Source organism: Zeugodacus cucurbitae, chromosome 2 (genome assembly GCF_028554725.1).
Source record: "Zeugodacus cucurbitae isolate PBARC_wt_2022May chromosome 2, idZeuCucr1.2, whole genome shotgun sequence".
Lineage (NCBI taxonomy): Eukaryota > Metazoa > Arthropoda > Insecta > Diptera > Tephritidae > Zeugodacus > Zeugodacus cucurbitae.
The window spans coordinates 27,560,274-27,584,648 of NC_071667.1; the positions used below are offsets into that span (position 1 = coordinate 27,560,274).

Sequence of the window (24,375 nt, forward strand, 5' to 3'; positions counted from 1 at the left end):
AACAGCTGATAATTTCTTATAATCGCGAAATATCAACGGAGATATCAATTCTTAAGGCAAAAATTTCACAACATTTTATACAATTATTGATAGTATATTTAGGAAACGGATATATTAAGCGCTAGTAAAACGATGAAGGAGCTCCCACGCTTTTCATCTGCACTACGTGCGAATACCGACTTGGAAGCGAAACTTCCACAAACCGGTGCCGACCAACGAAAACTACGAGAAGAGTAAGTGCCCACAGGTTCACAGGAACTTTATGTGTATTTTGCATACGTCAGAACAGTGAACAAAAAAATATGTAATGCCGAATGTAATTTCTTCTGCATTTTTAGTAAAATCGCTGAAAGGCAAACTGTTTCAAAAGTGATGGAACAGTTTCCGGCTGATAAACAAGCTCAAGCGAAAGCAAATCTTGTAAAACTACGTAATATTGTACAAGAATGCATGGGCTACGAAGAACAACCGCAAGTGGTCGAACATGCGACACTATTTCTATTTTGGCTGCTCTTGGAGCAACGCGTTGTGACAGTGGCATCCAAAATGCGTGTGCGCAGCTTGTTTGGCAGTGTTTTCGAAAAGAAATTTACAAAAATGCAAGAATGTGTTGCTGCCTTACGTGAACTTCTGGAAGATTATCAAATTGATGAGCTAAAACAGTGGAATCGTAAGACAAACCAGGATGCATTAGACAAAAAGAGCTGGGGCACAAATATACGCATCCGTTTAAAAGGGCCACCATTGGGGGACTTACATCAATTGCAAGATCTGGCACCCACCGCACAATTGCTCAAAAATGCGTCAGTCAACTTCTCCATGCAGTGGAATCAAGAAGCCGAAGAACAACGCAGTGGCAACGATGAGAGCGAATTATCGCAACTATTAGAGATATCAATAGCTTCTGGTGATCCGAAGCTGGTATCTAAAGTAGGCGAGCAACTTAGTTCCAAGCGCAGTAACAACGAATTGCAAAATGAACTAATCGAACTGTTGGGCTTTGAACGTTTTGATTTGGTTCAACAGTTACTGGAGCAACGCTCCACAATTAGTGCTCAATTGGAGCAATATGAAAAGCGTGAACAGCGTTTGCAACTTAGTAAATTAGCACAGCAACAACGAACAACAGGTAACACTGAAATGCGTCCAACCGTTGCGAAAGCTGTAGTTGTGCAATCTGCATTAGAAAAAGAATTGAACAAACAAAATCGACGTGAAGAGAAAAAATTACAACGCATGTTGCAGAGCATCAATCGTAACAACGAAAACGATGATGATAACGTCGCTCGTGCACTGAATCCAACCCAATTACGCCTTCAACAACAACGCAAACTACTGGAGAATGTACAGCAGCAACCGGTGCTTAAGACAACGCAACGCCTGCAAGAAATGCGTGCAGCAGCCAGTTACAACAACAACGTCATACAGTATCCATATGTGTTCGACAGTCAGTTGAATGCCAAACAACACGCCGGCTTCATAGGTGGCAATCGTATAAGTCTTCCAGACCATGCTGAACGCATAGACAATAAACAATATGAAGAAGTGAAGATTGCCGCCAATGAACCACCGCCACTCAGTATCGGAAACAATCGCATACAAATATCCGATCTCGATGATATTGGCAAAATGGCCTTCGAGAATTGCTCGCAACTTAATCGCATACAATCTGTTGTCTATCCCGTGGCGTATCACACCAACGAAAATATGTTGGTGTGCGCTCCAACGGGTGCTGGTAAAACAAATGTCGCCATGCTTACTATGGTGCATACCATACGTGCACATCTAGAAGATGGCGTCATAAATCGCGATCAATTTAAGATTGTCTACATAGCACCAATGAAGGCGTTGGCTGCTGAAATGGTGGATAATTTTGGCAAACGCTTAAAATCACTAAATATTGCCGTCAGGGAGCTGACGGGCGATATGCAGCTAACAAAAACGGAAATGACGCAGACGCAGGTACTGGTGACAACACCGGAAAAGTGGGATGTCGTAACGAGAAAAGGTGAGCTTGACCGTGTTGACAAAGGTCTGTAAAGACCGAAGAGTTTGTTGTAACGACAAAAAAATATTTTAAATTTTTTTGGGGATGCTGCCAAGATTTCAAACACTTGTATTCTCATATCTTAGTCAAGAAACATTTTATAGAACCAATATCAACCACTATTTTCTTTAATTTTTAATAACAATTTCAATTTCAGGCGCTGGCGATGTGGCACTCATAAGTTTGGTAAAGCTGCTTATTATCGACGAAGTGCATTTGCTGCATGGTGAGCGTGGTCCCGTTGTGGAAGCGCTTGTTGCGCGTACTTTGCGACTCGTGGAGTCGTCGCAAAGCATGATACGTATTGTTGGTCTCTCGGCTACCTTGCCCAATTACATTGATGTTGCACACTTCCTGCGAGTTAATCCAATGAAAGGACTCTTCTATTTCGATTCTCGTTTCCGACCGGTGCCTTTGGATACCAATTTTATTGGTGTAAAATCGGTAAAACCGCTACAACAGCTCACCGACATGGATCAGATTTGTTATCAGAAATGTTTGGAAATGGTGAAAGAGGGTCATCAGGTTATGGTGTTTGTACACGCCAGAAATGCAACAGTGCGCACAGCCACGACATTGCGTGAGTTGGCACAACAAAATAATACCGGTGCTTTCTTTCTGCCCAACGAAGCAACGAATAGCTACAGCTTGGCGCAACGCGCCATACAAAAGAGTCGCAACAAACAATTGGTTGAGTTGTTCGCCTGCGGTTTGGGTATACACCATGCGGGCATGCTGCGTTCTGATCGGCAAATGGTCGAGAAATATTTCGGCGAAGGCCACATTAAAGTGCTAGTGTGTACGTCGACATTGGCATGGGGAGTTAACCTGCCCGCGCATGCGGTTATAATAAAAGGTAAGCTGTTTTATTTTATTTTTAATTTAAATAATATTATGACGACTTACCTTCCAAGGTACTGATATCTACGACTCCAAACACGGCTCATTCATTGATCTCGGGATTTTGGATGTGTTGCAGATCTTCGGTCGCGCTGGCCGACCGCAATTCGACAAGAAGGGTGTCGGCACCATCATTACCACCTACGACAAGTTGAATCACTACCTATCATTGCTGACCAATCAATTCCCGATCGAATCGAATTTCGTGCAATGTCTTGCTGATAATTTAAATGCCGAAGTGACACTTGGCACTATATCAAATGTGGAAGAGGCAATTGAATGGCTAAGTTACACGTATTTGTTTGTGCGCATGCGCATTAATCCACATGTGTATGGCATCGAATATATTGACCTGCAGAAGGATCCCATGCTCGAGGCCAAACGGCGTGGCCTCATTATGTCTGCGGCTTTGAGTTTGGACAAGGCGCGCATGATACGTTTCAATCAACGCACAATGGATTTCAACATTACTGACTTGGGACGCACAGCATCACATTTCTATATCAAATATGATACAGTGGAGATCTTCAACGAATTATTAAAACCGTTTATGAATGAAGCCGAAATCTTTGCAATGATTTCACAAGCTCAAGAGTTTCAGCAACTTAAAGTACGTGATGACGAATTGGAAGAATTGGACGAGCTGCGCACATACTATTGTAAGGTCAAAGCGTCCGGAGGCAGTGAGAATGTGAGCGGTAAGGTGAGTATATTACATTTATTTACTCAATGATACGGTTAACAAAATAACAACTCACATATTTTTGCTATCCCGCGTCGCTACAGGTCAACATCCTGATGCAGACATATCTCTCGCATGGTTATGTCAAGTCCTTCTCCCTCATCTCCGATATGGCTTACATTGTTCAGAATATAGTGCGCATTACACGTGCCCTCTTTTCGATTGTGCTGCGCAACAACAACGCTATACTGGCGACACGTCTTCTGCAGATCTGCAAAATGTTCGAGCGTCAACAATGGGAATTCGAAACACCGTTGCGACAGTTCTCCTCGATAAATGCCGAATCTATTGACAAATTGGAACATCGCGGCATCAGTCTTTATACGTTACGTGAAATGGAGCAAAATGAATTGAAGGAGATATTACGCAATCCACGCCATGCTGAGTTGGTGTTGCGTTCGGCACGCGAAGTGCCTATGCTAGATATTGAAGCAACGCTGCAACCTATAACGCGCACTGTGTTACGTATAAAGATCGACATTTGGGCCGATTTCAATTGGAATGATCGTGTGCATGGCAAGGTTAGCGAAATTTTTTGGCTCTGGATTGAGGATCCCGAATCAAATTTCATCTATCACTCCGAACAATTTCAGGTACGTACTTTTTTCAAATTAAAAACTTTGTTGCTCGTATTTATGTATATATGATTTTCTCAAACAAGTTTTTGTTTTACTCTCTCAACAGGCCACACGTAAATTCGTTTACAGCGGCAAGCCACAACAGTTGGTTATGACCATTCCACTGAAAGAACCACTGCCACCACAATATTATGTGCGTATTGCAAGCGACACGTGGTTGGGCAGCGCCACTTGGACGGCGCTCTCATTCAAGCACCTCGTTTTACCCGAACATCATCCGCCATTGACTGAATTACTGCCGTTGCATCCGTTGCCGGTCTCAAGCCTAAAGAACCCCCAATTCGAATCACTATACAATTTCACACACTTCAATCCGATTCAAACACAAATCTTCCATTGTCTCTATCATACCGATAACAACGTGCTGTTGGGCGCACCTACTGGCTCTGGAAAAACCATTGTTGCTGAAATCGCCATTTTCCGTGCTTTCAATAAGCATCCACGCGCCAAAATAGTATATATTGCACCACTAAAGGCGCTTGTTAAGGAACGTATTAACGATTGGAAGCGTCGCTTTGAGCAACCACCACTACGTTGGAAGGTCGTCGAACTGACCGGTGACACAGCACCCGATATACAGGCCATACGCGAGAGTCAAATCATCGTAACCACACCGGAAAAATGGGATGGCATAAGTCGTTCGTGGCAAACGCGAGAGTACGTACAAGATGTTGTCTTGATTGTAATCGACGAGATACATCTACTGGGCGAAGATCGTGGGCCGGTCATCGAGGTAATTGTTTCGCGTACGAATTTCATAACGTCACACACGGGGCGCAGCATACGCATTGTCGGCTTGTCAACGGCATTGGCGAATGCGCAAGACTTGGCCAATTGGCTGGGCATCAAGAAAATGGGACTGTACAACTTCAAGCCATCGGTGCGGCCCGTGCCGCTGCAGGTGCACATCAATGGATTTTCGGGTGCGTATTAATTTCTAATATACTCGTAAAAGTTACTTCCATCTCAATGTTTTATCCACTGTATTACACTTTCTTACAACAATAAAATAACATAAATTAATATTTTCAATTTGTAGGAAAACATTATTGCCCACGTATGGCCACCATGAATCGGCCCACATTCCAAGCCATTCGTACATATTCGCCCTGCGAACCGGCCATCGTTTTCGTCTCATCACGTCGTCAGACTCGTCTAACCGCATTGGATTTGATCACCTTTGTTGCGGGCGATGATAACCCCAAGCAATTCTTGCATCTGCCAGAGCACGAAATGCATCAAATACTACAACAAATCAAGGACTCCAATTTAAAATTCTGTCTTGCATTTGGAATTGGTCTACATCATGCCGGTCTGCAGGAGCAGGATCGTAAAACAGTGGAAGAGCTCTTCCTCAATCGCAAAATTCAGGTGCTCATTGCCACTGCTACGCTGGCTTGGGGTGTAAACTTGCCGGCACATTTGGTTGTCATCAAGGGTACTGAGTATTTCGATGGCAAAGTGAAGAAATATGTAGACATGCCCATTACCGATGTGCTGCAAATGATGGGCCGCGCCGGTCGTCCACAATTCGATAACGAAGGTGTTGCCGTTGTGTTGGTGCACGATGAAAAGAAGAATTTCTATAAAAAATTCCTTTACGATCCATTTCCCGTTGAATCGAGCCTCTTGGGTGTCTTGTCGGAGCATATAAATGCAGAAATCGTTTCCGGCACAGTGCAAACCAAACAGGCCGCATTGGACTACTTGACGTGGACGTATTTCTTCAGACGCCTTCTGCGTAACCCAACTTATTACAATTTGGAGGGTTTAGAACCGGATCAGCTGAATGGTTTCCTTTCGTCGCTGATCGAACGCGTCATATACGAATTGGAATCAGCAGCTTGTGTTTTGCAACGCGAGAACATGCTTATACCGACGTTCCTGGGACGAATCGCGTCTTTTTATTATTTATCACATCGCACAATGAAACATTTCCTAGACGATTTAATGGAAGGCATGAACACCAGTGAGCTGCTAGTGGCTATCGCTGACTCGTACGAATTCGATCAACAGCCCGTACGTCACAATGAGGATAAGTACAATGAGTGCGTAATGCAAACTGTTTCAAATTTTAATTTGTCTGAAGAAAAGTATAATTCTATTTAATTACATTATTTCTTCAATAGAGAATTGGCCGAATCATGTCGTTATCGTCCACCCGCGCCGACCTGGGATTCACCGTATACAAAAACATTTTTGCTGTTGCAAGCGCATTTCTCACGCCTCTCACTGCCAAATTCCGATTTTCTAACCGATACCAAATCCGCCCTGGACAATGCAACGCGTGTCATGCAAGCTATGGTTGACTACACCGCAGAGCGTGGCTGGCTCAGCACCACACTACGTTTGCAACAACTAATGCAGTGTGTCATACAAGCGCGTTGGTTTGATGAATCGGAATTTCTAACACTACCACATGTCACTGCCGCCAATGTATCGATATTCTATAATATAGAACATAATTATGGGTATCTCACATTGCCGGCGTTGAAAGAACTGTGTAGACAGGATTACGAGCGCCTAGCCGGTCCGTTAAGGGATGTTTTCGAAGAGCAAGAGATTGAACAAATCTATAGGGTGTGTATAACTGTAAAAGTACTGTATTAATTTAAATAAAATTCAATTCAATTGATTGATTAAGGTGTTGCAAGTAGTGCCAGAGATAAGCGTACAGATCTCCATACAGGGTAGACATTATGATGACATGGAAGCTATGCGTGTTTTATCCACTGCGCCGTCGGCAGATAACTGGACGAAAATACATCCGAATGAAGTAACTTTTCTTGGGATTACTAATATTGTATATCAACTGCTCAACTCATCACATTTTTTCTTCCACAGGACTATGTGCTCTCTATAGAAATGAAACGTGTAAATTGGAATGTGCGTGAAATGCGTTCACAACATGGCAATCCCATCGGTGTACACTGTCCGAAATATCCCAAAGGCAAGAGTGAAGCTTGGTTCTTAACGCTCGGCTCACAAGCCAATAGCGAGTTGCTCGCCATGAAACGTGTGAGTGTGCGTGGTCATCGCACCACCAATCGTATTTGCTTCCAATCGACACCACGTCGTGGACGCGTTGTTCTGACGCTGTACCTTATCTCTGACTGTCTTATTGGAGTGGATCAACAATTCGAGTTGCAATTTGAAGTCGTTGATCCAAAAGCTTGAAAGCATTTTCAAATATAAATTAATAGCAACTTTAAGTTTAACTTTGAAGAGATATACCGTACGTCTGCTGGAGTGCTTTAGCTTTGAGCTAAAAACTATTTTTGATTTCAATGTTCCCTATCCTTAACAGTTTTGTCGTTACTTTAAGTACACGCCAAATTGTTTGCCTCATTGCACATTTACATATATGCAAGTATATTTAAGTACACATAAAGTAATATGTAATTACGTACGCTTTTCTATTAATTATCAACACTGTATTCCTAAATGTTCTTTCGTATTTTTGTATTTTACTGAATTTAATTCTTCTATATTAAAACTCAAAAGTATGAACCAAAAAAATTAAAGATATAAATTGATAATAATAATATACTACACAAATATTTCTTTGTTTCATTCGGTATTCAGGAATCCGTAGTGCATGATCTTAAATGTAAAGCACTACGCCATATTGAACAGTGTTTAATTATCAGCAACGCGAATGTAATGGAGGATTGTTGTTATTCAAGTAACTTTTAATAAAGGTATGGTTTGCACGGATGAATGGACGTAAAGACAGCCATACGATTACCGTTCCCTTAGTCGACTCTACGTAACCGGAACGGAACCGGATTATTATCCGAGGACAGTTAAAACGACAGCATGCCTCAAAATTATTTGGCGACTGTTTTATTCCGCTACAACAACAACATACGGATATCTACTCAGAAAAATTACCGTGTGCAACATGTTTGGAGAGTATAAAAAATAATTATAATAATTCTTCTGTAATATTTTTAATCAAAAAGCTTTTGACCTAATTATTAATTATAAATAATTTGAAGTATGTATTTATATTAACTTATGATGTTTTATTAAAAATTCAAAAATTTGTGTGGCAACACCTTTTACGGTTTCGGGATTATCGATGCAAACATTGTGGATATCAGTGACAATTGGAAACGTCAATATTGCGTAGAAAACGAAGACAGCGTCAACGTCAGCGATAGTTTACGTCAAATATTGTTAAGTAGCAGCGGTCGCAGCCACATCAGCAACTGAGTAGCGTTTTGGTAAATCCATCAAAATACTTTTTGTGGTGCAACGACAAGCAATCTTATAAGTGGTCTCAACATGGCGATAAAACCTGGCATGGGACGTAAGTCCAGCAGCAAAAATCCACCAATCTTAAGTCATGAATTCGTTATACAAAATCACGCGGACATTATTTCCTGCGTGGCGATGGTATTTGTTGTGGCATTGATGGATGAATCGACATCACCCTTCGCCAGCGCATTTATTTCGCTGCATCACAATGTTACTGGTGAGGAGCCCAGTCGGGAAAATCCGCAGGGTAAGCCATTTAGCTACGTGGCAGGCATTAAGGATTACTGTGCTATCTTCTTTTATACATTAACATGTATCATTATGCACGCCATAATTCAGGAGTATGTATTGGACAAAATATCGAAGAGGCTACATCTTTCTAAATTTAAATTGACGCGCTTCAATGAATCTGGTCAACTTATTGTCTTCTATGTGTTCTCATTTATTTTGGGTGCAAATATTATATCGCGTGAGGGTTACATGAACAGGTTTTCGCTGCTGTGGGGAGGATATCCCAATCATCCCATGTCGTTCCTGCATAAACTGTTCTTTATTATTCAAATGGCTTACTATCTTCACATGCTTCCCGAACTTTACTTCCAGAAGGTTAAAAAAGAGGATCAACAAAGTAAAATTATTCATTCCATATCCGGTTTCTCGGCCATCTGCTTGGCGTACTCATTCAGCTTCCACCGTATTGCTTTGGTTTTGTTGACGTTGCATTATCTTGGCGAAATAGTGTCGCACATAATCCAACTGATTGGTGTCTTCGATCGTGATGAGAAATTCGTTAGCGTCCGTTTCTTTAACAACATGTCGTTTGTTTTCGTTCGCTTTACTACTATGGTTATTGGTGTGTTAACATTGTATTACGGTATTCCCCCGGAGAATGCGTTGCGCGCCAATGGAGCACTTATTGGCCTAATGGTGCTGCAGGGTTATTTAATATATTCATTTATTACTGAAGAGCTACGTGCTACACGCGAAGCACAACGTGAAGCTAAACTACTTCAACAACAACAACATGCGAAGAAATCAAAGGCAGTAAAAGAGAAGGCGAAAAAGAAGAAGGAAAGTGATCTGCCCGAGGCTGATCAGAGCCCTAGTCCTGTTAAGTCAAAGGCTAAATAAGCATTTCATAGTGAATGCCAAATCAACTACGTCCACCAATAACATAAACAATAACAATTTAAATGAGCTACTTTTCAAAATTTACATGCTCATTAAGATACGTGTGTTTAAAATGTCGAAATTTTCTTACTGAAGCGACCATAGTAGTGTTGGAATTTATGCTTCCTGCACAGTTACACATTCACATATTCACGTCAAATGGGTAAACACGTATGTAAGATGTTGCATATTAAAATATGTAAAATCGTATTGTTAATGGATTGGCAGTGAGAAAGGGAAAGCGAAGATTGCATTTACTTACTATATACAAAAGTTTCGTTACAACTCAAAGCCAGATTGTGTACAAATTAAAAACACTACAACAATCTAAGCAAGAAATCAAAAGATTAAAGCAAACGCTGCCGCCACCGATGTGCTGTTGCTACTGCTAAATTTAAGACATATTTTTTAATAAAAAAAACAGTTATTTTCGTTTTTATTTTTTATACATACTGTTTAAATACATTTTTACAAATTAATTTCTACCGAAAATTAAATTACAAAAAAAAAAAATAATAATAAAAATATTAAACAAATACTAGTACAATGAGTAAACAATTGCTCCTATCTAAATAACTGTTTGAATTGTTGAATTCTACATATATTCGCTTAAATTTCCGCCAATATTTCAATTAAAAAATAAGAAACATAATAAAATCACATACTTCTACACTCCTCTAAAAGTTAGACGTTTGAGACTGAATTAAGCTCAACTTCCACTATGATTGTGGTGCAAATACGGAATCATGACATTGCTAATATTATTATTATAATTATAACAAAATAATAATAAAAAAATAAACATTAAAAAATAGGTGTTAGTCGCAGTGTTTCAAACAATAACACATTCACGTACGTAAACAAAGCAAACATATGAATTCTTTGGTACTGACATGAATTAAATAAAAAACTGCAAGTGTTGTAACTAAGTAGTTTTTAAGAGACTATAAGCTTGCTTGAATATTTTTGTATGAATTATGCACAAAAGTAGCAACAATAAAATGTAAGAAAGGAAAAAAAATAGATAGAAACTGCTTTAAATTGTTTCCTTTTGATAAATTTACATAAAATATTTAAAACTCTATAAAAAATATTATGTCTGCATGGAAAATGCATAGTGCAGCTCATTAAACCTCACTTACATTATAAACATTTTTAAAAAACTGTAAACATTAAAAAAATACTTTGAAAAAGAAAATATTGATTTTTCAATAAACAAACTGAAAATTGTGCTCAAGTGTGATTAATTTGTTTTACTTTATTGTGTTTTTTTTTTATTATATTTTGGAAATTTATATTTGAGAACTATAAATATATAAAAATAAAATTAATATACAGATATATACATATTTACTTCTTTTTTCAAGCAATTTACTTAAACTTGAAGTTAAACTGATAAATTAAAATCGTTAAAATTGTGTAAAACTTTTTCAAATTTATTTGTATTATTGCAATGTATTTGAATTAATTTTTTGTGTAAAGTGGGCGGGGGGGTTTTCTTTTAGTTTTTTGTTTATGATGAAAGTTCCGTCGTTTAATTCCAATAATCACCTTTTTGGCCATAGTTTGTAATCATAAAACTGTTGAAGTGAAATCATAACCATCAGAGAACTTACAACATATAACCAGAGAATTTACTTGTAAGTTCTCTGGTTCTCTGATATAACATAACATGTTGTAAGTTCTCTGGGTTGGGTATTCCAATTCAATGTTGTTCCGCATCACTGCTGCCAACATTTCGAATAATTTACCAGCACAAGTCTGGCAACACTACTCACGCGTTTTAGAGCGCAGATAAAAGTTAATATTTTTCATGTTGGAAAATCTAAAAAAAATGTAGTTTTCTTATTCGAATTTGTTGTAAATCTTAAGATTTAATTTTGTAATTTACTAAAGTGCATCAAGTGAAAAAGGAAATAATAGATTGCGCAAAAACAAATAATTTTACACTATTAAAATTGAAGTGCAAAATATTTCAACGCAAATCCATAATAGCAAAGTGCTAGTGACGTCTAGGTAGTGCTATCTGACACAAGAAAATGTTTAATTATCGTTTTTTCGTATCGCAACATTTATTGTCATCATCACCGACATTCGCAGTTTCGTAAACAGCACACTTCATAAGCCAAATATTAGGGCTACAAGCAATATTGTGTATTGGAACTTTAAAAATAATCTCAAGGGGAAGGGGTGTTTTAGAAAAACTTTTGTGGTCGAGATATAACAGCAGCCGCAGCACACCTTTAGCAATAGTGTACCTGTGTGTGTGCACATTGCTGTGCTTTTCCCGAGTAGGGTAGCGAGCGGAGGTGGTGGTTGGTCGACTCTGTCTTATCAGTTCCGAACTGAGCACTAACGCCAGTGAGCAAATTTCTGCGTCGTCAGAAGTGTTGTCAACGTACGACGCAGTCGTTTATGAACTGTACCGGCCATCGAAGGTCGGACGATGATATTTATTTGTTATTGTAATTTTAGTTAAGTTAAACGGAATTATATTTCACGCTGTTGTATCAACTTAAGTTAAAACGGCGACGTGTGTAACATTTTATTTGTCGCGAAAGCTGTATATCGTGGCAGCAGCGAACGCGCCACTCTGCGGGGCAACACAAAGTTAAATTTTTGTGGACATGACCGACAGGAATGCTGGTCATAATGGAACGCAGTGGACGAAAGCAACGGTTACAGCAGCAGCCGCTATTGCTGCACAACAACAGAAAGCACTTAATACTAATGTATTACCTGGAACACAGCTCCTTCATCAACAACAACGATTATACGACCCAGCAGCACTAATGCCAGCTCATAGCAGTATTTTTGGGACAGGTGTTGCTGCTTCGCTTGGTCATCTAACACATCCAGATGGCATAGCACCCTATGCCGGTGCACGCTTTCAGCCACCACCACTACCAATACAACATCCTACAATAGATGCGACTAATTTATCACATACTATTGCGCACCAGCATTCCCAACACCCAACGCAACTCGTGCAGCATCAACCTTCACCGACGCATACACCAACTTCAGTTCTAACTGCGCCAGCTGCCGCTTCGCCCAGTGTACCTGTACAAAGTGGCTTTGTTCCACCGCCATTACTGGCAGGTGCAGCAACGTCAGTGTTAACACAAAATCCATTTTCAGTAACACAGCAATTGGAACACCTAACACCTCATTTAAACTTGCAACAACAATTGGAGTTGAACAAAATTATGACTGCAATGAATAGTCAGTCTGGCGGTGTGCTTTCGCCGGGTTCAATAGGAGGTGGAAACAGCGCAGGAAGTTTAGCAAGTCAACAGCAAGCAACACGACACATTGTAACTGATGTGCCAATGTCTAGTACTGGTAGTAATAGCAACAGTTGTGGTGGCACAGGTGGAGCTGGAACAGTGGCAGGTACCATCAGCAGCACTATAACAGAGAATGTTTTAAACGCAATAAGCGCAGTACCAAATAGTAGCGTCAGCGCCAGTGTGCCGGCCGTGCATGGTCGTTTGACTGGCATTGGAGTAAGGATGCCGGATGATGATCGCTTACGTCGCGTACAGGAAATGGTGGAGTCGGGTGTAAGGTGAGGTTTGATAAAAATATTAATGAACAAAGTGACAGATTTTTTTAAAATAATTTGCAGTGAATTAGCAAAACAACAAATACAACAAATTGTCGATCGCGTTTCAACTTTGAAACCTGTGGAAAAGCTACTACTTTATTTGCGTTTACCGGGAGAAGCACCAGAATCAGGTATTATAATAGGAAAATAATGATTTGTTACGTTGTGTAATTGAATTTTTCAAATAGTTCTCCTCCACAACTTCATTTAAAATCAGAGATTATCATTTTAAATTAACGTTAAAAAATTTTCAGATCCATTGCGGCATCCCCAAAATCCATTAGGTTCACGTTCTGAAATAAATCACACAATCAACTGGGTGCGCTCACACCTAGAACACGATCCCAAAGTGTCCATACCAAAGCAAGATGTATATAATGATTACATGTGAGTAGATATATTAATATTTTTGTTATTTTGGAATCACGAGCTACATGTATAATTTGTTACCGCAGAGCTTATTGTGAACGCCTCGACATAAAGCCGCTTTCGACAGCAGATTTTGGTAAAGTAATGAAACAAGTGTTTCCGGGCATACGACCACGTCGTTTAGGCACTCGCGGTCATTCCCGATATTGCTACGCAGCTATGCGTAAAACCACCAAATTGGATGCGCCTCAATTGCCACTACTCGATACCACTGCGGCCAATGAATCATCCCTGATTTCTGGCGCAGGCAACGCCCTACTAGGCGATGTTTCTGCGGCCAGTGGTGAAGGAGAAACATGGCAAATCATACGCAGTTGGGCGGAGGGCATGTTGAATGTGAAAGTGGATAACGCACAAGAGCTAGCATCTCACATAAAAACTGTAACCGGCGGCAACGAACGTTCCGCTGGTAGTACTACACATAAAAAATACACACCGCGTGAGCCGAAAGAGAAACGTTTGATGGCCGTAAGTTTTAATATGAGAGGCTTTGTTAGTTGTTGTTAGCTTTTTTATCATTAATAACCAAATTTTTTAGGATATGGGTCCCCTGAAGAAGCGACGTAAGAAAAAGCGCAAAGGATCGTCATCGTCTGAATCCAGTTGTAGTCAGAATGCTGCGCAGGCGCAGTCACAAACAGCTTTGTCTGACCTAAATACGCCGGCAATCGATGTAAAGCCGTCTGTAATCGGCGAATTCGTACAGATAAAACAAGAAATACTGGAGTCGCCGACAATGCAACGAGTACAGCACTTGCCTGCTTCCGTGTCACATTTGCCGCAAATGGCTACAGTTACAGACAGCTTTTTGCAACAACAACAACAGCAACAGCAAATGTTACCCATGGATTTGGCAACGGAACAGCGTACAGTTTTGGCACGTGCACCTCCAGCCACTAGTGCCTTTGGAGTAGCCCATACACAGCCTCAAACACCACAACAACGTCAACCACTACGTACTGCCTTAGCAGGGACACCATCCAACACAACAGCCGTAAAGAATCTAACACCAAAAATCATTGAACTTGGGGCGGCTGAATCTGCTGCAATCTCAGCAGGTGGAGCACAAGAGCCGAACGCAGTCATTAAAGAGGAAGAATTCTTAGATGAGTATAGTACGAATATATTTTGTAAAAAAGTTCGAAAAGCACAGCAAACCAAAGGGTTTTGGGCTAATTCGCCTACTTCTGCAACCATTAATAATGCCGTGCCTATAATTACCACAACTGCAGCTCCCAAAGAGGTGGGGGCTTCGTCAAATGTGTTATCAGCTGTTGCCACATCAGTTATTGCAACATCTGCCGTGGCTTCCAATCAAGATGCACCTACACCTAGCGATTTGATGGGTCCACCGGCACAAATTGTAAGCACTACCTCTGTAAGTCCGTCTAGCTCGTTATTAGGTCCAGACAGTGGTGGTAGTGCTTCCCATCCCTCCACCGCTGCTTCGCCCAAGGTTTTGTCGCGCAACATGCTACAAATGCGGGCTAAACGCCACCAAATTATGGCTGCTTTGGCAGCTGAAGCCACTGCAAATGCTGCCAACAATCTAGCCGATCCGGATGCAGGTGATCTACCATCAAATTTGGGTTTGCCACGCGAGCGTGTCATTAGTATATGTAACATGGACAAGCACGAATTGGATGATTACTTTGTGGCCGGCGAGGTGGAGGAGGAACCAGAGGATCAAGATACCGAATTGCTTCAATATTTTCAGACGAGAGACGCTGAGGAAAAACTGAATTCCTTAGATGCTGTAAAAACAAATAGGCATCCAACAGTCGCGACGCTGGCAGCAACTGCAGCCATAGCAACAACAAAAACGTCAACACCAACGACGTCCAGAGCGCGTGCAAAGCCATTGGCAACGAAATTTTCACCACAAACAGTCAGCAAACAACTGAGCGTACAATTAAATGCCATGGATAACGGTAGTTACTCATCACAAGAGTTAAATAGTGGATTTATTGCCGCTGCTAGTACCAAGAATCAGACAGCAACAGGCGCTGTGCTGACCAAAGCAAGTCATACAACAACAATGGCTGTTGGATCGGCCTCAGCGTCTCTCACTTTCATGTCACAGAAGCATCAACAACAACAACAACAATCCCATACACAAGTTCGAAAAGAGAATATGCTGCAAACGCTTGCAACAAACAATACCAATTTGAACAAACGTAAAATCAGTTTGAGTGGCACAACGCTTAATGCGGCCGAAGTAATTGCGACTCGCAAAAATTGCATATTCTTCCCCATTTCACCCAACACCAATACGAACACGGGAACTCGCAACAATAAAAACACCGGCAATAATGCCAACAATACAAAATTGAATGGCAGCAGCATTTCGCTGCATGCGGCGAATATGCTCAGCTCTGGCGGTGACAATAGCGGTGGCTCATTCTTCGTCAGCCCCGGTCAGAGCGCGCATCGTGTACGTCCTAAAGCAGCATTCGCATTAGGCAAGCAGTTGTCTTTGGAGCATGATTCCAGTGACCCGATGATTGGCGCTAGCCGTCGCCGTCGAAGTTATGCCAATCTTGGCACATCCGGCGGTAATAGCGCTCTCTTACCACTCACCTCAGCTTCTGCGCCGCCAAGCCCATCTATTTTGCAACAGCAACAACAACAACAGCAGCAACAATTATACGGTACACCATTTTTCGGCGGTGAGATAAGTCAACAATCGAACAATCATACGGCAAGTGGTACGGCCTATAATCCGATGAACAATAACACGGACGTTAGTGCTGCTGATTTATTGGGCGCCGATCAGAACTCACTGGATTTGGATATGTTTAGTGCGGCGGTGGACCGAGGTATGGTTGGTTATGATGAGTTAACACTGAATGATTTAAATACTGTACCCAATGAGATGCAACGTTCACAATCGGTACCACTATCACAACTTCAGCGCATACATTCGCCGGCCTTCAATCGCAGTTTCCAAGCTGCTCCCTACTCGGCGTGCACATCGGTCGCACAGACACCGGTGCCACAGGAATTCGCTGACTCAACGACGTTCTTCTCCGAGAATAGCTGTAGTCAAAATAGTGTCGGCGCTTGCGGTGTCTTAAACGGTAAGCATAGAACGCAAACGATGACTGCCAAAATGCTGGACGACGAAGCTGCCTTGTTAGTCAACGATCCTGATGCGATGCTGGATAACCTGGACGAAATGTTCAATACAAATTTTTTGCGCATAAAATGTCCGAACAATTTGCAAGGCAACACCACAACAACGACCTGCTCTTCGGCGGGCTCCTCATCGGGTTACAGCAGCAGCGCTTGTACGGCATTTGGTAGCGCCGCACTAATATCCGGCGTTGGCAATAACGTATTGGGTTGTATAGGCAATACAATGTCGCGATCGGTGCCATCGACGCCGCTGCCGCATCAGCAGCAACAGAGTCCGTTCGCTACACACTTCTATGGCGGACGCCGACGGTTTGAGGATGAAGTGAATCTCTCGCCGTCGCTGACCACCTCTAGCAGTACTATGGGTGGCACATTTACTACAACTGTATTCAAATATGGCAACAATGGCGGCGGATCATTCGGGCAGAGTGGCGGCGGTGGAGGTTTAAACAACAATTACGACATGTCACGCTCCATGCCCACAACACCAACGGCAACACAACGCTTTCGCTACAGTCCCACCGAGTTTACTCGGGAATTTCTTAGCAACGGCAACACTATCGATAGTCTCATTAGCGGCGGCGCAAATACCGGCAGCTTAACTGATGCTGGCGCACCCAGCGAAGGTCTTAGCGCCGCGCTAACTGGGCTCACGGGCAATAATGATGCGCTTATTGATGACAGTTGTGGTCTAACCGCCGATGTCTTCGTCAATCACACCGTCACCGATGCTGAAGCAATAATTGCCGAAACGAATGAGTTGTTAGGAAATTTGTAGAATTCGCATGGAGAGGAAGTGGAGTTGGCTACAACCAGTGAAAGTTATAGCAAAAACAACAACACGAACAATAAACAACCTTTAGAGCCCACAAATGCTGTCGAAGTTCATTCACAAGCAGACGAGCATGTGATGCCAAGTAGTGTTGTTGTGGGACTATTATTGGAGCAAGTTGGTAAGCTTTGAGAGTTTTATCAACTTAGTTCATGTATGTTGTTGCACATTTGCCGGCAAATTGATCTGCGGGATTGCAATTGTATGTAATTAATTAGAGTTTAAACCCTTTTTGGCGGTGGTGTGAAAATAGTTGTCTCTCTCCTTGCATGCTAATGCAAATATTTGGAACGATTCAATTCCACGCGAGCCTGCGGTTTCCAAAACAGCCCAGAAAGCGTTTCACACGCTATACTAGCTGACTAGCTAACTGGGCGTTAGGGAGTGATACGTTCCACTTTGGAATATAATTATGTAGAACTATCCTAAACTATTGTTGTTGTAACCGTAATTTTTGTTTTTTGTTTTGTTGTAATTTTGATATATTCGGGCCCCTTGCAATGTCATTATTCCAACGCTTCTACAAGAAACTATGAAAAGCTTTATTCTTGTTGTAACAGCTGATTTTTTTATATAAACACGACCACCGTTGGATAACTCAGTTTAACAGTTTCCGAATCTGCACCATTGCAACAACAAAAACATGATTTTTGTGACCAAATACATGTAGATATGTTTCCATAGCCAACGAAACTTTCTCTTCAATCGCCAATAAGTGCCGAACGAGTGAAGTTGCCACGATTTACGCTCATTGAGAATGTCCAAATTGCACACTTATTCAAATAGATACATATATTTCTCGACATAACAATGCTGTTAACCTATAAATTTAGACCATATATAATTTGTGTTATTATATTTTTTTTTTGTATTGTGGAATGTATGCAAAATCGCTGGTTTTTGCCAATTCAATTGATTGTTAAATGTTGTATTCTATATTGCTATATGTATGCATAATGTAATGGTCGTATTTAGGATATACACATATAAATGTTTTATGTAAATTTATACACCTTAAATTTGTGAGTGAGTGTGAGGGCTGCAAAAATACAACAACTTAAATTGCTCAAGTACAAAATGAAAATTTTCCCAATTCTTTGTACTTGTAATTTAGTTGCCGAAAAGTTCATTTACAGTAACAATTTCAAGATTCCGTTTTGAAGACGAAGTACCAATTTCGTACGATTACAACTTTGCATTTTAAATGAAAAAAAAACAAAAGAACGTTAAATTCTTCAGGGTTTTTCCATTAAAGGAACTTATTTTAGTTTACAATTAGCTCGAAACGCGTAAAAAGTAGCTAACTGTAAAAATTTCGTACATTAACGGTTTCTTTTTAACGATGGCCTTATCATACCGTATCGGCGTATGGTCTTTTAAAGTCAGATTGATAATAACGCAGTGCTTTTGATCAACACGTCAGGTGTTGGAGTTTTTTCATATTTTTATTTGTTTTTTGTTTTGTGTTTGAATTTGTCTACATACGAATGTACAACATTTTTCAACATATTTTTCTAAATTTCTACACCCAACTAGCTAGCAGTTCAATTTATTGAATATAAATTAAATTTATATATTAAACAGATTATTGACTATTTTACAAGCTTTAAGCTTAAAAGTTTATAAACTAAACATAAACCAAAAATGTGAAAACAAAATTTTTTAAAGCAAATTAATGAACATAAAAAATGAAACGAAATTTTTATAACTGTAATATTTATAACTGTAAATGTATATAATTATATTGGCAGTGGAATTTGGGCCGCCCCTTATGATCAAAATTAATATATGTATACCTGTAATAAGGCAAAGAAAAATGTGAATTTTTTATAGTGAAATTAAAAAAAAATGATTCCGCTTTTAAAATATATATTTTTTTTTAAATACATACATACAAATTAATTAGCATAAAAGTACATTTCAAAAGCATACGAAAGTATCTAAAAGAAAAAATAATACGAAAGCGCCTTGCATGTGACATAACGGCATTTTATGTAGAAATGTTTCACAAAATTGTTTATATAATAACTTTCCCCTCACTAAATGGCTTATTAGCATAGCTGTAATGCAAATAGTATTTTAAAAGTACTGCAAATACATATTTACACTTAAATTCTTGTGTTTTTCCATTTTGCAAAATTAATGATTCAACTTTTGCATTTTTAAATAGAAAACTAACAAAAATTAAAAAAAAAAATTTAACTCAGTATAATTATGTACCCACATACAAACTCGTACATTGTGTTGGCATTTTTGGTAACTTGTTTAACCGTATAAACTAAAATAAAAAAAATTTTATCGAAAGCAATTGATGCATACAGCGGCTTTCACGATAATGCTTTTCTTCGTACAGCTTACAAATGTTTGCAAAATCGAATGTCGTTCAATGTAAAATGTGAAAGTTCAGTTGAAAGCTCATATGAAATTAAAGCTTTTATCATGCCTCAAACACAGTTCCATAGAATATTTTTTGCGCTTTAACATATTTTAAAAATTGAAAGTTTCTCATGACATGTGAAAGTTTAGTTGAAAGCTGTTTTTACTTAGAAATGTCTAGAATTTAAATATTTGAAAAGATTTAGTAAGCATATTATGAAATTAAAATGTTTTAATAATTTATACATATAAAGGCTGTTGGTACAAGCTTAAAACAAGCGATATTTGAAACGAATGTTTCTTACTTTCACAAAATTGATATTTCTTTTACATAGCTATCGCCACAATTTCATATTTGGTTTGCGTTCTAGCTCCTTACTTTAGGTTTCAAAAGTTTTTAATCTTTGTATCTTGTATTTGATTTTTGAAAGCTTTTTACATTGTATGTAATCAGACTGTTTAAAAGTCAAAACAAAAAATTAAAAAAATATTAAAAATCAATTTCGAAATCTATGAAATGTTTTCAATGATATTAATATACCATAAAGCATACCGTGACTATTAAAACTTAAAAAAAATCATCGAAACTATGCAAAAATTTGAAGTGCTTAGTTTGAATTAATTTTGCGAATATTTTAAAATGGGTTTTTTAACGTTTACAAACGGCTGCTTTTCAATTTTGTTTTTAGAGATTTAACTGATTCTATGATTAATGTGAGCGTTCAATTTTTAAAATTTGTATCGGCTTTTAAGCTCTCCATGTGAGTTTAAAAAAAGCTTTTGAAAGTAAATTTAAAATTTGTCTGACATTAGAAATTCGATTTCCTCAATTAACGAGTATATACATAAGAACATGAAAAAATACCTTTTTTCTGCAAACGCCACTAAGTGTGCATATTTATACTGATTTGAAATGTGTTTCGTGCCACTATTCTTTAATATGTATTTCTATATTTCTAATATGTTTCAACAATTAGTTAAATTTTATTTTTATTTTTGCTAACTTTGCCTTCTTATTATTCTCATGTATGTTTGTTGTATATATTTGTTGTCTCTTATTTATGCAATAAGTATATTATTGCGCTAACCGCCCTTTAATCTATGTATAATATTAAGTGAAATTTCGACTTTTCCTTTGGTTATTTGTTGCTTTATTTTCACTCTCTTCTAATTATGTAAGTCACCTATGAATACAAAATACTTTAAACAAAAGCTGACGCAATTTACAAATATTATGAATATAAGTAAGCCTTAGTTTTAACATAAAAGTTTTATTATTGTATGCCAAAACAAAAACAAAAATAAATCAAATCCTTTTTGTTGTCTAATTTGTGACAAATATATCAATTTTTCTAAGAAATTAACATTTTGAATGCAGAGCTTGTTCAAAGACTTGTTGTTATTTGTATATGTGGGCAAAATTTATTGTTACGAAATGTGTTTAAATGTATGAAATGCATACGAGCACACGCCGAAATATGTACTTTAACCGCTAAGATGTTGTAAAACAAAAATAAATTTAAAAAAAAACCTAACCTAAAATTTCTTTTTTGTTAAAACCATTTCCTTAAAACGATTTGTAATTTATTTATAACAAATATAATTCGAAAAAAGCAGCACTAAACTTAAGTAAATATCATCCTTATTTGCTTATAACAAGAATAACAAATTTTAAATTTTATAAAATAGTCTTAATATGGGAGTGTGCTTAGTATAGAAAAGTAACAAAATTATGTGGAAATAAATTATGTGTTTGTGCCTCAGGCTTATTTGTAAATGGTCAATAAGGAAAAATAAAACGAAAAATCATGAAATCAAGGAATGAAATTATATTCTATTATTCTTATATACATATACATGCAACTACCGTTAGATAAAAATATGTATACATTGCTTATACAACAAACAAATTATATACATACATACATACATATATATTTATTATATATACATATATAATTTGTATATATATAAAACGGAGATGTGTAGATAAAACAAATCGGGATTTAAAAACTGTCAAACTGTAAAAAAAAAATCAAAAGAAAATTCCAAAAATTTAAATTGAATTTTGAAAAAAATCTATACAACAACAAGTGAACAGAAACAAGCCAAATGAAAATGCAAGCATAATTTCAAACGTAAATCAATCAATGTCATACATACAGCCCTAATAAACGTTAATTTTGTACCGTTACCGCCAGTCAAACCCTGTGCCGTTGGCAAACGGGACATCCGAAAAACCATTAAATCAATACACAATCGCTTTGTAAGAAAACGAATTAGCAAAGAATCTACAATAAGTCGACAAAACATGCATAACATACATACAGTAATAACTACGTATTGGCTGTTTGATTTATTTTAAATACAATACCAAACTTATCAATACAAATACAATACATACATACATAGAAACATATAGAGCAAGTAATGTTAAATAATACAATAGCAGACCCACTACAGACACTAATTAAGCATTAAGTTACAGTTACATACAGTAAATACCATATGAAAAACTTCTCCAGCGCATAAAATTAACAAATGTAATTATTAATGTAATGCAATGTAATGCATATTAATTCAAGGGAATGCAGGAAAACTATACACACAAAATATAAATAGAAAATAAAAAACAGTTACAGCTAATATAGAGATCAGAATGAGCATAAGTCTTGTGCGTATACAAATTTAGTACGAGTCTACATACACACACATATATATACATACATACATACATATGTATCACCATAGTCCGTAACGTTATATAACTACTACACACAGACATAAATAGAACTCCTTTTTGATAAAAATGCGTAAATGAAATAAGATTCTTAAGCCCGAAAGAGATGGTAAACAATTAATAAAAACTGAAAAAAATTGAATTTTTTTTATTTTATTAGAAGAAGAAAACCGTAGGGAGGGACTTTTGCGGTTTAAATTTATTTTGAAACACTGCACTCGAATATCGTTGTATTCATTAGATGCCAAATCAAAAATATTATTAGTTCGACTAATTAAATCATTTATTGATTATAACCGTTGAATGGAATCTGCCTACGAACTTCTAAGGGACAACATTCGATAATGACCTCGGCAAAAAAGTTACTTTGCAAATCGGAAGCCTAATATATTTGTAACAAAATGTACGATATGAACATTCAAGACTTTTAGAACATCACCGGTAAATGTCGCGGATAAGTATATTAGTAAATAAGTTGTGAATCGTACCGACGTTCGTCTGATAAAAAGCACCTGGAATTCGAAATTGCTAAAGAAACTACAGAGGAACTTCCATAACTCGAACTTCTATAAGTCGAAGATCTCTATAACTCGAACTTTTGAATTGGCAATAGAAGTAAAATTTCATACAAAATTCCTTCCATAAATCGAACTTTTCGACCAGGGCATAAAACAAAATTTAAAATTTTGCTACCAAGGAACAATTTTAAAGGAGTCCCTATGTTCGTATGGAGGCGCACAAAAAATATGATATTACACTTATAGATTTCACAAATCATGTAACAAAGGCATGAGATACAGGCGTCTAGAGCCAAACAATAGCCAAGTGCGACAAACAAAATAACAGAAAACATTTTTTAATGTATTTAAATAAAACTTTTTGGAAGTAAATAACTAAAACTTTGGGTAAATTTATATTTTACAGCTTTTTGAAAAACGTATGTTTTAATGAAAATTTCTATAACTCGTATAAGTCTCTCTAACTCGAAGTTTTTTTGTGGATTATGGTGATTCGAGTTAGAGAAGTTCCACTGTATTAGTTTAATCACTTAGTTTTTGGGTTGATGCGGTGGCAATCACTTTCATTTTCATGTGAGATTGGATACTAGAAATATATCACATGAACAGCTTAGCAATTAGGTTGGCATTACCAGCTCAACGAAAGGTGCTCTTATGTAAAAATTGTGTAAGAAATGTTTTGCCGATTGCTGAGAATAAATTCACTCACCTACGGGTAGATTTCGACCAAAATTTTCGATTTTGCGGATTTGAAAGATTTCGAAATTAGCGACATCTATTAGCCGTGGAATGTACTTTTATCAAGTCGGATTCAATGATTAGGCCCAATGATTTTATCAATACATTTTCATTTGGGGTGTATGTAGTTTCGGGACATTTGTGGGTCGCAGTACTGTGTAGTTTTAGTTCGCAGTTTTGGGTCTTTCATCCGAATTCTGTGTGAGGTATTATATATATATACATATGTACATT

The 24,375-nt window shown here is 38.2% G+C and overlaps 3 protein-coding genes across 5 annotated transcripts; all 3 read left to right on the forward strand.

Moving 5' to 3' along the window:
* LOC105213674 (activating signal cointegrator 1 complex subunit 3) lies at nucleotides 1–8,669 on the forward strand. The gene is made up of 10 exons (XM_011186661.3): nucleotides 1–233; nucleotides 339–2,008; nucleotides 2,205–2,903; nucleotides 2,962–3,650; nucleotides 3,734–4,282; nucleotides 4,374–5,250; nucleotides 5,367–6,375; nucleotides 6,457–6,907; nucleotides 6,972–7,103; nucleotides 7,172–8,669. The coding sequence occupies exons 1-10, from the start codon at nucleotides 133–135 to the stop codon at nucleotides 7,502–7,504; spliced, it is 6,510 nt and encodes a 2,169-aa protein (XP_011184963.1). The 5' UTR covers nucleotides 1–132; the 3' UTR covers nucleotides 7,505–8,669.
* On the forward strand, nucleotides 8,604–11,003 carry LOC105213675 (translocating chain-associated membrane protein 1). Its single transcript, XM_011186662.3, has one exon. The coding sequence runs from the start codon at nucleotides 8,618–8,620 to the stop codon at nucleotides 9,719–9,721; it is 1,104 nt and encodes a 367-aa protein (XP_011184964.1). The 5' UTR covers nucleotides 8,604–8,617; the 3' UTR covers nucleotides 9,722–11,003.
* Nucleotides 11,004–11,512: 509 nt separating this feature from the next.
* Nucleotides 11,513–23,027, forward strand: LOC105213676 (uncharacterized). 3 transcript variants are annotated; one of them, XR_008470066.1, is made up of 6 exons: nucleotides 11,513–13,331; nucleotides 13,392–13,501; nucleotides 13,625–13,757; nucleotides 13,826–14,267; nucleotides 14,338–17,890; nucleotides 18,330–23,027. XR_008470066.1 is itself a non-coding variant. In XM_054225859.1 (5 exons), the coding sequence occupies exons 1-5, from the start codon at nucleotides 12,388–12,390 to the stop codon at nucleotides 17,713–17,715; spliced, it is 5,007 nt and encodes a 1,668-aa protein (XP_054081834.1). In that variant the 5' UTR covers nucleotides 11,513–12,387; the 3' UTR covers nucleotides 17,716–23,027. The 3 variants fall into 3 exon arrangements, 1 of the variants encoding a protein (XP_054081834.1); XR_008470067.1 differs by having other exon boundaries at nucleotides 18,372–23,027; XM_054225859.1 differs by having other exon boundaries at nucleotides 14,338–23,027.
* Nucleotides 23,028–24,375: the final 1,348 nt, after the last annotated feature.